Raw genomic sequence first — 12,767 nt, 5'->3', positions numbered from 1 at the left:
TTACAGAAAAATAAAATTTGGGAAGCCATTTAAATATTGACAACAGTACATTAGGTCCATAAAAATAATGCTGGTATGATTGGGGTAGTAAATCTTACCAACTGGCCAGAAACAGTAGCAAATAAATGGGAAATCTGCCACTTATAATCACAGACGGTGCAAGGGGAATATAAGAGACAAGTGTGTACTGTTCCAGAAAGCCGAATCTGATGTTCCAGTTTGTGATTTTTGCCTGGCTGATGACACAGCGTAAGAACCTTGGGATTGAGAAAAGGCCATTTGGTTGAATGAGCCCACTCCTTATGACAGACCATGTACGACAGACCATGTACAAGATAAAGTTCCCATGGTCTCAACAGAACTAGATCTGCTGTGTCCCACACATTATTTAATCATCTATCTTATGAATTTCAGCCCAACTCATAACCTGATAGTTCTTCCATCTGCCTACCCTGCAGATCAAAATCTTGTCCTTTCATTTCCCTCCAGAGCTGCTCCAGCGACATAGTCAATGGGAAATGTATATGTCTGAGTGGCTTCAATAGGAGCTGGTGCATTTGATCAACCTGGGAGCCAATCTGAAGTCACTAACTCCAGGAAAAAACAAACAATACCAGATATTAGAGGGCTTTGGTGTCAGGTGGTTAGCCAACAGAGAGAGAATGTGCTACAGATACTTCAGGTGATGAATAAATTGTCTACTTACCCACAATCCAGCCGCTTCTCATTCAGTTCCTGTTGAATACAGTAACCATGCACTAGTTCACTGGAACGTACGAGATGTAGTATAATAGTGTGATTTCAGCAGTATTACTGATAGTTGACAATAAACATTCTAAGCTGACACATATTGATATAGAAGACAGCAAAATGTGAGCTTTGCCACTATTAAGAGTCTCACATGAACCTATAGACTAGCATACCATTAATTGTGGTGGGTGGCTTTAGGCTGTGATGCTGATGTGGGTTGAAATTTGTTCCTATGAACCTGCAGGTATGACAGCTCTAAGGATATTACTCTGGGTAAGGAGACCCTCTCAGCCATTCAAACTGCCCTTTTTCTCAAAAAATGTGGAAACAATTAATCAGCCCTCAATCATTTTAAACACTTGTGAGAATTTTCAAATACTTAATATTGATTTATCAATTAAAAATGTTTCAACAATAGCATGCGGCGATGGAGATACACCAGAGTTTGATGGGAATGTCGCAAAGCTATGAAAATACTGTTTGCCATGTTTGTATTGCACAGCTTAAATAATGGAACTTTTTTTGGACTGTAAGTACATTGTAAATGAAAATCTGTAACAATTTACAGATGCACCAGAAATACATATTGCTGCTACATCGCCAAAGGGTTTGAAAGTTGGGCCTAAAAATTTGATGAATATGAAAACGTGATTAAAAAACGTACTTTTGAGAATCAAAACACAAATTGCAACTTGAAATCAGTCAACACGATTGTAAAAACAAAATCAGCAGCATTGAAATAAATCAACTGAACAATTGATCAAACTTATTTTAAAATTTATATTCTTTCAAATTTTTTTTAATTAAAAGGTTCTTCATCTAATGAAATCCTATCACCAACATTCCCTTTGTTTATGGGAGAGTAATTGAATTAGGATTTCAGTACAAATTATTTACAGGATTAGTGTTGGAAATATTGATTATATTTTCCACTCTCAGCAGAAAAAGGGCAACCTTTTGCCAAGAATACCCAAGATACTGGATTGACCATTGAGGGCTCTTCTGTGCCAGCTTGGGTCACCATGGCCAGACAAAAGCAGAAGGGGTACCACGTGCAGCATGTCAGCAAAGAAGAAAAAATGCCAGCCCAGGAAGTCAAAGCTATTGCTGACAAGCAAGGAATGAACAAGGTAACATTACACTGTGATGTCCCCTTAATTTCTCTTTTATATAATGTGTTACCTCTTTGACCAAGCTTTTGGTCACCTGTCCTAATATCTGCTTATGTGGCTCGGTGTCAAATTTTATTTGATAATCGCCCCTGTGAAGTGCCTTTACTACATTAAAGGTGCTATATAAATGCAAGTTGTTATATTGATCATCACTCCATTCTGATATTGGTACAGTGCACCATATAAAAACCACACTTTAGTTTTCTTCAGTAGTCCTAGACAAACATTCAGTAACGCAAAGGTTCCTGTTGGGAATCTGTGACCATAATCTTGAATTTTGGACTTTTTGTGGGGGGTGGGGGTGGAGGGTCGGGGGTCACCGATGGAGCGGTCAGATATCGGGGGGGGGGGGGGGGGTTAGGGGTCATCACGGGGTGGGAGGTGGGGCTTGTTGGGCCTGGGGGAAGTACTCCTGCTGCTCCGGGCCCACAGGCTGTGCTATAAAGGCATTAACCTTCGGGCCTTCTCGCCTCCTCTCATGTGGTGTGAAGTAGAAGGCCTGGGAATCCCAGCTCCCCAGGGGCTAAAATCAAAAAAAAATTGAAAATGGAGGACCGCAGCATCCTTAAAAGCTTTAAATGCCTGACATGCCTCCTGAGAGCGGGTTAGTTGCCCGCCCCTGTGAAAACCGGAAATGGGCGGGTTGGGTGGTGGGGGTGGGGGGGCGGTTTTAGATTTTTGCAATTGTTACTGCCCCCGTTTTTCCAGGCTAAAATCATGCCCCTTGATATTTTGCACTGCAAGTTGCTGGAAGTGCGAGATGGAAATGGCGCGGTGCCCTCTACAGGGCATCTGAGACCTGTGTGAACAGGACAAGCAACTGTGTATCTCCTTCAATCAGATTGAAGGATTGTTAAATGAACAGCACAATGACTGAACCAGGATGTGTAAGTTAGAATAGTGAATTCAATGTCAAATCGGGTTCAGAAAGAGAAATAATGAGAGGGAAAAAAAAATTGGATTAAGAGAGAGAGAGAGAGAAAAAAAGAGACAAAGAAAAAGTTAAAAAAATGTTTTTAATTTAAAATAATCAGCATGGTTACTTAAGTTTGTGCCTTATATAAAGCTGGTATTCTATGGGAATTTTTTTTTTGTAAAATACAAGAAGTGCAATATTTACCTGAATATTGCCAACAAGTTCACAGTCCACCATGGATTCCAGATCAGGTACATCATAACAACCAATAGACGGCTGTATGATAGGGGAGGTGGGTGTCACTGGTGTATGTGACTGCACCATATTTGGATGGGATGGACTTAGTGGGCCAGATGGTCTTTTACAGTCCATTTTGTATATTCATAGGTTAAGCCAAACAATAGAAGCAACATAAACATCTATTCCCTTCCCCCATTCTATTGACTACGCCTGTACATCATTTATAGTAATGCTACTTGTTCCAGGCTCTCAAATGTTCTTTGCTTTTCCAACATGTGCCACTGACCATTAGAAGCTGAAAGGAACAAAAACCCAGACAGCAGGAGCACCATGAAATCTGAGCTGAGCTTTGCCCTCCAGTTAATTTGTGTTGACTACATCGACTTTATTTATACAGTTGCTGTAAATTAAATGCGACGCCTGCTTCAAAGTCAGCCATTCATTTCTGCAGCTCACCACCACAGTGAAAAGAGATAAAATCAGTGCTGTGCTGCCAACTCGCAGCAAATTGGAAATTTATTCCAACACAACAGTTTCTTTCAAATTTAGCAAGATTTTAATAATGTATCACAGAGTCAAAATATCTCTAGCATTGCTGATCTTTATAAACTCGACAACTCAATTGTGGCTTTCAAAAAGGAATTGGATAATTACTTGAAGGGAAAAAATTTGCAGGGCTGCGGGGGAAGGGGACTAACTGGATTGCTCTTACAAAGTGCTGGCACGGGCTTGATGGGCCAAATGGCCTCCTTCTGTGCTGTAACCGTTCTATGATTCTAACACCTGTGAGATTAATTTTCACTCCTGGCAAACGAAGGCCGCTTGTAAATGGCAGTACAACAAGATGCAGATATTTTACATTTCCAGGAGCACACATCAGTCTCACAGGGTTTGAGTCACTGGTGCAACAATCTATAATGAGGGCAGTAAGATTAATATCCTTTTCTGCTCGAACATTTCAGCATTTTAAGATCCTATCAAGAGACAGACCAGTTTTCTCTAAACTAGGGAATCTGGCTTCCTAATCATTTTTATTGGAATAGGTTAGCAGTCAATGGAAATGCACAGGCTCTTATTTTTTTTTATTCGTTCATGGGATGTGGGCGTCGCTGGAGAGGCCGGCATTTATTGCCCATCCCTAATTGACCTTGAGAAGGTGGTGGTGAGCCGCCTTCTTGAACCGCTACAGTCGGTGTGGTGAAGGTTCTCCCACAGTGCTGTTAGGAAGGGAGTTCCAGGATTTTGACCCAGTGACGATGAAGGAACGGCGATATATTTCCAAGTCGGGATGTTGTGTGACTTGGAGGGGAACATGCAGGTGGTGGTGTTCCCATGTACCTGCTGCCCTTGTCCTTCTAGGTGGTAGAGGTCGCGGGTTTGGGAGGTGCTGTCGAAGAAGCCTTGGTGAGTTGCTGCAGTGCATCCTGTGGATGGTACACATTGCAGCCACTGTGCGCCGGTGGTGAAGGGAGTGAATGTTTAGGGTGGTGGATGGGGTGCCAATCAAGCGGGCTGCTTTGTCCTGGATGGTGTCGAGCTTCTTGAGTGTTGTTGGAGCTGCACTCATCCAAGCAAGCGGGGAGTATTCCATCACACTCCTGACTTGTGCCTTGTAGATAGTGGAAAGGCTTTGGGGAGTCAGGAGGTGAGTCACTCGCCTCAGAATACCCAGCCTCTGACCTGCTCTTGTAGCCACAGTATTTATGGTTTTTTTTTGGTTTTTTTTATTCGTTCACGGGATGTGGGCATCGCTGGCAAGGCCGGCATTTATTGCCCATCCCTAATTGCCCTCGAGAAGGTGGTGGTGAGCCGCCTTCTTGAACCGCTGCAGTCCGTGTGGTGACGGTTCTCCCACAGTGCTGTTAGGAAGGGAGTTCCAGGATTTTGACCCAGCGACAATGAAGGAACGGCGATATATTTCCAAGTCGGGATGGTGTGTGACTTGGAGGGGAACGTGCAGGTGGTGTTGTTCCCATGCGCCTGCTGCCCTTGTCCTTCTAGGTGGTAGAGGTCGCGGGTTTGGGAGGTGCTGTCGAAGAAGCCTTGGCGAGTTGCTGCAGTGCATCCTGTGGATGGTGCACATTGCAGCCACTGTGTGCCGGTGGTGAAGGGAGTGAATGTTTAGGGTGGTGGATGGGGTGCAATGGTAATACTGCTCTGGTTGGCTTTACACTAGAGTACATTTCTGTTTTTACACTTTACGCACAAAGTATAACATTGCTGTGCAAAATTGTAAACTCCATTTGCAGTTTATTCACGTTCCTTTTCTTATCAGGAGACCACAAAGCCACCAACTGAACTCCAAAGCAGTCACCAGAAGTCGTTGTCTTCTTGCAAACCTCCTCAAGACGGCAAACTGGAACTAAAGTCAAGTGCAACAGAACCTCAACAGAAAGTTTCTCCCATGCCCAGTCCTGTGACAGGTAAAACTGAAGACAACAACTTGCATTTATATAGTACAGAAAGATCGTGCCAAGATGTCTCATTGATAGGCGTAAAGAAAATGAACACTGAGCCAGCAAGAGAGAGGTTAAGAGGGATGACCAAAGGCATGGTTGAAGAGATGGTTTTTGAAGGAGGAAAGAGGAGGTGGTGAGGGAAGGAATTCCAGAGATAGGTGGATGAAAATTCTGAACCAATGTAGGGGCTTAAAGCAAGGACTAGGATTTTAAACTTGATCTGTTGTGGGTGGGGGAGCAAATGTAGATCAATAAGGACAGGATACATGTGGCAGTTTTGCACAAGTTGGAGTTTGTGGAGGGTGGCAGATAGGAGAGCATTAGAGGGATTGAGTCTGGTATTAGTGAAGGCATGTGGAAGAGTAGAAGGGCAGACAGGATATAGGGTCTGAAAATAATCTTGACTTCTAACAGGACACCAGAGATGCAAACAGTCTGGTTGAGATTGAGACAGTGGCTGGAAAGGAGAAAGGAACTGGTGGCAAGGAAATGCAGTTTGTTGCAGGGGGTGAAGATTATGGCTTCAGAATGTTGATACTGGCGTGGGAGCCAGCGAATTTCCCGCCCTCCCACAACCGGCAAGCTGCATCAGGGTGTGTGTTTGGCGTCAGCAGCATTCAAGTGAGGCACAATCCCAAAAATAGTTTGGGACTTCCATCACCAGCTTTGGGTGGAAGTCAAATTCCTCCTCTCCCTCCACTCAATGTCAAGGGCTGGTGCGTACAGACCAACAATGCAAAAAAACAGCCGCACTAGAGCCTACTGAAAGTAGTACTGAAATATAAATGCAGCACTAATTAAGAGGGACTGTAACTTGGGCATTAATTAAAGGAATGTGAACTTAAGATTAGAAAAATGATTTAATCCTACTGAACAATGTTTTGATTTTGCAAATCATAACCCTGTCTGGTACTTTGTACTTTTCCATTAATCGCATTACTAATTGCTAATTATAAGAGGATTTGATTAACAGCTATAATATAATATACTTTGCATCCACAGTAAGGGAATCTATTTTTGATTATTGATTATTTTGTATGAGATGGTAAATCATATTATTTGCATAATAATCTGTTCATACTTTAACCGTACATAACAACTTCAAAGTAATTCATTGTGTGTGAAGTGCTTTGAAATGTTTCCAACAGATGAGACAAGGCAATGTATAGTTGCAAGTCTATTTTAATAACTGAAGTTTGTGAATTCCATTTTACTTCTGGGTATCTAAGTTTTTTTTTAAATTATCATTTTACTTACAGTAAATAAGCATTCATCTGCAACACCACAGAATACTAGTGACAAAGAGGGAAGAGATCAACACAGCAAAGATAAAATTTCTCCTTCATCCAGTCAGCCATCGTGGATGGAACTTGCCAAGAAAAAGGCGAAAGCTTGGAGCGACATGCCACAGATAATCAAGTAGACTTCCACATGGAACCTCTAAGTTATACCTGGAAACCTCTTAGCTGCTAGTTATTGGACATGAATTAGACTGTCCATAATGTTGATTGACAAAAAGTTAGAATCCTGTGATGATGAACTATTGGTGGTACTTAACATTTTGGGTTTTTTTTTAAACAAAAATAGGATTTCCTTAGAACGCTGTATCTAGTGTATTACAGCATTGGATTCTGTTAGGGGGGTGATCTGACACACAAGTGCAATACAGATTCCTGGTGGGATGATTCCAAAACCGTGTAGTGACTTCCTGTCATGTTCAGGATCTACTTGATTGGGACAGTGAAGGAGCAAGTGTCCATTTTCTTTATGCCTCCTAGTAGGTGGCCATAGTTAGAGGATTTTTCTTGTTATTAACCTGCTCCATTTGTTTAGGGTACAGGTGATGCTGTACAGTATCCAACAAAACTGAGGGGAGAGAGGGGTTAAGAATGTTGGTTCCTTCTGTCAAAAACACTTTTCAAGTACTTTTAAATTCAATTGATCCACAAGTGTTTTGATGTCTTCTAAGAGTTCTGCAGCATTAAAAAATGCGTGTTTTGGATCAGGTGTAAAAAAAATTATATTTGTATGCTTTTTAAGTTTTGCTAAATTTTTGTAATGATTTATCATTCTGTATTATAGTTCCACTACTGTTAAAACAAAAAAAAACTATACAATGACACATTAAAATGTGGGAAATATATATATAAGTTAATATTTTGTCAGAAGCCTAGTGATGGCTGTAATCTGTACTTGTTACTTGGGTTTGCTTGCTTAGCATTTCACTTTTTTTGTTTTTAAGTCGACATTGGTTGTACTAATTTCTGATCGGAGCAAATCAACACGTATATATCATCCCACAGTGCGTTACAAGGGTGGGATTCTGGTCAGCATTGGGTGGAAGTGCTGCTTTCTGTCGAACTGGCAAATCAGCTGATTTTTACCAGCTTTCCTCAGCAGCATTGCTTAATGTCAGGACGTCCCAATTAAAACAAAATATTTAGGATTTACGGATCAGAGTGGCTAAGAACAGAATTGCTTGACGAGAAAGACCAAGATTCATCTAGTTTGCCTTCTACCATCTTGGTAATTGCAGGAGACAACGATAATGGAGTTGTCGACAGTAATTCATTGCTATGATTAATCAGTTTAGACTACAACAGATCCATACATGATGCAAGGAAAATCCCATAGGTGGGGAGCTTTCGGAATTATAGGTCCAAAGTCACCTGTTCCCCCCCCACCCCCCCCCCCAAGCATGCTACACTTACCACATGTTATGTGGCTAATAAAGTATCCAACTAACTTGTCTACTGAAATTATTAGCACCATTATTAACTATGACCGGGTGCATGACATCCTATTTTGTAAGACTACAGTTGAACTGCTACAGTGTTACTCCCTAGCTGTAAGAGAATGTTCACATATTAAAAGTAGAATTGTAACTGAATGGACCTACAGGAGGAGTATGTTCATTTACACAGGAAACACTTAAAAATATTTTCAAGAATCTTGTATCATAGCAAACTAAATATATTGCCCCAGCCTGCATTTAAATACTTGTAACAATGCAATTGCACTATAAGTTTTAACCTCTAATTACGTTATGATATTCATATGTAGTGAGAACTTTAGTATGTTATTATGTACCTGCCAAACTATTTTCTTAAATTGCCAGAAGTTAACTCTCACTGTGATACAGTTACATTTGGTACAAAGAGTTTGATTGTTTTGGAACAAATCATAGGGGACATGCACTTTCAAAAAGTGCTAAAACCATGTATCTTTAGATAATGTGCTCAGATCTTACATATTCTATTCTAACAGTAGTTTCACTGCATATACTCCACTGCTAAGAATGCAACTTTTAATAGTTTACGTGGTAACAATGCAACAAGCAGTGGAAGTTCTCTGTTTTGTTGATCAGAAATTATGGGTTATTCAGCTTAGTAGTTTCCTTTACTCTCAACTGATTTACATTTGTTCTTGCCATCTGCATGTTATCAGCAATGTAATTATGTCTGTCCGCACACGTATTGCTGTGTATATATTTAGAGCACTGTGTATAGCATCGCGCACAATATCTGATTCTGTTGTCATGCCATGTAACTCGTATTCATGCAGGATGTTTGTTTGAATTACATTAGTCAGCTATTTGTGTGGTTAATTGCAATTGAGAAAGTTTGAATGCTCATAATGCACTCCAGGATCATGTTTCTTTACTGTTTGTTCACTCTTAAGTGCAGAACTATGCATCGGCCAGAGTGAATATTAGTAAGGAGATTACAGTATGAAAAATATTAGCCCTTTTTTTTCCTTTTTACGAGAGAGGAGTCAATGTTAGAAATTTCTATAGCATTTTTACACTACATAGGAATGTATAGAATTGGGAAAGATCATTACGGTCCATCTGACTGGTCCCAAAGTTCAAAAGACAACATACTATATTCTCTTTACCTCTACGTAAGTACAGTCTCATGAGACTCACCTATTATAGAAATGATGGATCAGTGGCAGAACCACTTAATATGTCGGAGTATCGGTGCAGGGTACCATGGAGTCGTGGGATGTAGGTTTGATTTCCTCCACTTCTAATGCCAGCTGCATTGCCGTGGGGAGGTGCCAAGCTGATGCCAGGTACTTCTACATGGGCAGAAAAGAAAAAAAATTAATAGTAGATTCATCCTGAGGCTGGTCTCATAGCAACTGATTTAGAGTTGCATTGGCAAAAAGGCCCAGTAATTGAGCACCCAGCTAACTCTTGGTTGCATGACCCAGATAGACCAGGGAAGATAAACTGGAAGAATAATGGGGAGAGTTTTCCCATTTAAAAAAAAAAGTATAGCTTAGAAATGACTGTGTGCAATATTGGAGTACAAACAGGTAGTGGACGGTTTATCGGAAAATTAGGGGTAGTGCAGCCATGATTTTCAGATAAGCTGGGCGGTGTGTCTGAGGCCCTGCCAGTGGTGCCGGGTCCCAGAAAATTTCATCTTTAGTACGCTCACATGATGTTTCTCCGCCTGCTAATTTAATGGAGGCCCTAACCCATTTAAAACAAACAGATTGACACCTCAGTTATAATATCAGATGGTGGGGTGTCATATGAATGTATTAAGGATCCGTCCCCTAATATTGCAAATATCAATTTCCAAGCCTATGAAGTCACTACAACTGCAAATGATACTCTGAACAGTGAAAGATCACTCATGCTGGCGCATATAAATTGCAGCCTTAGGTTATAAGCACCTGCATGAAGTGACAACTTATGCACTGAATTTTACAATGCATTCTATAAGGGATAGTAAATCCATTCAGGAATTATAGATTAATCAATAGTGTCCCATAGTATTTGCTCTAAAATCCTGTAAGACAAACCTGAGATGCTATGGGATTTGTGAATAGGCGACTTGATAAGGGTGTATGTTGTACATATTTAATGTTTTCAAGTTCACATAACTTTGCCAACTAGATGTCAGTGAAGCTGGTACATCTTAAAGATCTCCAATCTGATGAGCTTGAACCTAATACTGTGTGATGCACCAGACTGTTAAACAGCCTTACCTTTATGTTGCTAAATTTACACTACCTCTCCTTACTTTTATATTGTTAGAACTTCCTACTTGTTAAATCATGATGGAAATTAAAGGATTATTTTTTACTAATCTAAAGATGGCACTCTTTGTACTGAATGCAGTGATTTATAAAAAATATTTTTTTAAATGTTAGTTTGTGTGGTGTGGTAAGGCTAAGATTCAAGGTTGTCACTGGGATTTTAGTAAAATCTAATGATGGCCATCTGAAATTTCTTGTAGCTGCTGTTGGTTATTGGATTTCAGTAAGGACTCATGGTGGACATGTGAAATTTTCTTACTGTGTCCATTAAACTGTAAAATGCCCACCACTACAATTGGATTACAAGCTTTGTCTTTCCAAACTTTGGATGTGGCTGGAAAGTGAATTTTGAGCTCAAAGTAACAGTACGGTACTCATGGTTACAGATCGGTCAATATTGGTGGGAGCGATTTGACATAATGAATTGAAAGTATCACGTAAGAGTGAAGAAAGAACTTGAATTCAAAAAGCACCTTATCACTTCACTCAGGTCACCCTAAAGCATATCACACACATGAAGTACTTTTTGGAATGTAATTGCGATGTAGGCAAGTGTGGCAACTATTTTGCACTCAATTAAGGCCCTACAAACAGCAATGAGTTGAAAAACCATCTGTTTTTGGTGGTATTGGTTGAGATGTAAGCTGGGACACGGAGAAATCCATACTTTTCCGAGAATGGTACCGCGGGATTTTTAACGTTCCCCTGAACAGGCAGACAGGACGTCAGTTTGACACTTCATTTGATGGGTGGTGCCTCTGATTGCACTAGAGTATCAGCCTAGATAATTTGCTGAAATCCTGGAGTGGGCTTCAATCCAGAACCTCCTAACTCAGGTGAGTGCTACCAAATCAGCCAAACGAACAACATTAAAGCAGAGGGCCCGATTTTATCACAGGCTGGGATTGTTCTGTGCGAGGGGCCTAGGCGAGCAACAAGTTTGCATGTCGAGGTCAGGAGAGACTTTCACTAATTTCCATATCCAGGCCTTGATTCCTTCCTGAACCCGACAGAAATCGCTTCCTGGCCGGCGGGCGGGAACGGAAACTAGGGCAGCAGGAGGCCACTGCCGGGGACCCGCAGGAACGGCCCCCGGCTGTCAGATACCTGGTGAGGGGGTGGGGGGGGGGAAGTATGAGGCAAGGAAGGCCCAAGACCTCCTTGTCTGGCCTGGAGGAGCACTCCTGCTCTTCCTGGCCCACAAGGAAACCTTAGGTAAAAACTTACTTGCCTGTGCCTCTTCTGGCCCTCAATCCAGCTCCCGGAAGGTTAGGCTTGACAGGGAAGCTGTCACTGCTCGCCCGCTCAGGTCTCCAGTTAAAATAGCAGATCTGGCTCTGATGACATCATCTTTGCAGCCTGCAACGTAGAATTGCAGGCGGTCAGTTCGGTGTGAGAAAGATGTGGGTAAGTCCCCACTCCATTTTAACTTCTCTCCCCTCAGCCCTGCCTGGTTTCTGCTAGGCCGGGGGGGGGGGTTAAAATTGGGACTATATTCTCCCTCCCCCCCCCCCCCCCCCACCCAATAGCATATTGGGACCAATATATTAAATAAGTGATAACACTATGCATGACTTCATTTTTCAAACTGTCCCTGTTTTTTACTGTAAAACAGCAAAGAAATTGGAAAATTTTTAATTAAGTGTTTTATAAACAGAATGTTGTGTGCCAGAACCTCTTTTATGAATATGCAAAACACACACATGAAAAAGCACCCAACATATTGTAGATCAAAATATGGGGCACAGTGCAAAATGCACCGGAGATCGTTCAGACCAGTGGAACAATGCAAGCAAGAGTACAGCTGCATGAGTCCCCCTTGAGTAAGATTTAGTTTTATATTTTGAAAGTAATTTTCAGCTGTGCTCCCTTCCTAAACTTCTATTCCAACAGGGACAGAGACCAGACCACATTTTGCATGCGGATTTGAAAAGCAAAATGACTGTGCACAGATAGGGCCCCAAGACAATGGAAGTCTTATCTGTTTTGATTTAGGTCTTAACTGCGTACATTTGGACCAGAGCCAAGAGTCACAAATTGACTGCAGGCAAACAAAGCGAAGCCAGCACACCCAATCTTGCACAATATGAACTGAACTGTGTGCATTGCTAATGTACTTAGACAAACTAGAAAACAGAGAACTAGCCACAGTATGCCCCATGGGCTTCTTTTCCC

At 41.4% G+C, this 12,767-nt stretch overlaps 1 protein-coding gene across 5 annotated transcripts in view; it reads left to right on the top strand.

The window, feature by feature from the left end:
- LOC137322778 (CRACD-like protein) overlaps window positions 1–10,648 on the top strand; it is a 152,286-nt gene extending 141,638 nt beyond the window's left edge. For 3 of the 5 annotated variants that reach the window (XM_067985830.1, XM_067985828.1, XM_067985826.1), the window contains 3 exons: window positions 1,690–1,880; window positions 5,354–5,501; window positions 6,797–10,648. In XM_067985830.1, coding sequence (XP_067841931.1) covers window positions 1,690–1,880; window positions 5,354–5,501; window positions 6,797–6,960 — 503 coding nt within the window. In that variant the 3' untranslated portion in view covers window positions 6,961–10,648. The remainder of the gene's footprint in view (window positions 1–1,689; window positions 1,881–5,353; window positions 5,502–6,796) is intronic. The other 2 variants (XM_067985829.1, XM_067985827.1) reach the window with 1 other exon arrangement.
- Window positions 10,649–12,767: the final 2,119 nt, after the last annotated feature.

Source organism: Heptranchias perlo, chromosome 6 (genome assembly GCF_035084215.1).
Source record: "Heptranchias perlo isolate sHepPer1 chromosome 6, sHepPer1.hap1, whole genome shotgun sequence".
NCBI lineage: Eukaryota > Metazoa > Chordata > Chondrichthyes > Hexanchiformes > Hexanchidae > Heptranchias > Heptranchias perlo.
The sequence above is the reverse complement of the archived record's forward strand: the minus strand, read 5'-3'. Positions and strand labels throughout refer to the sequence as shown.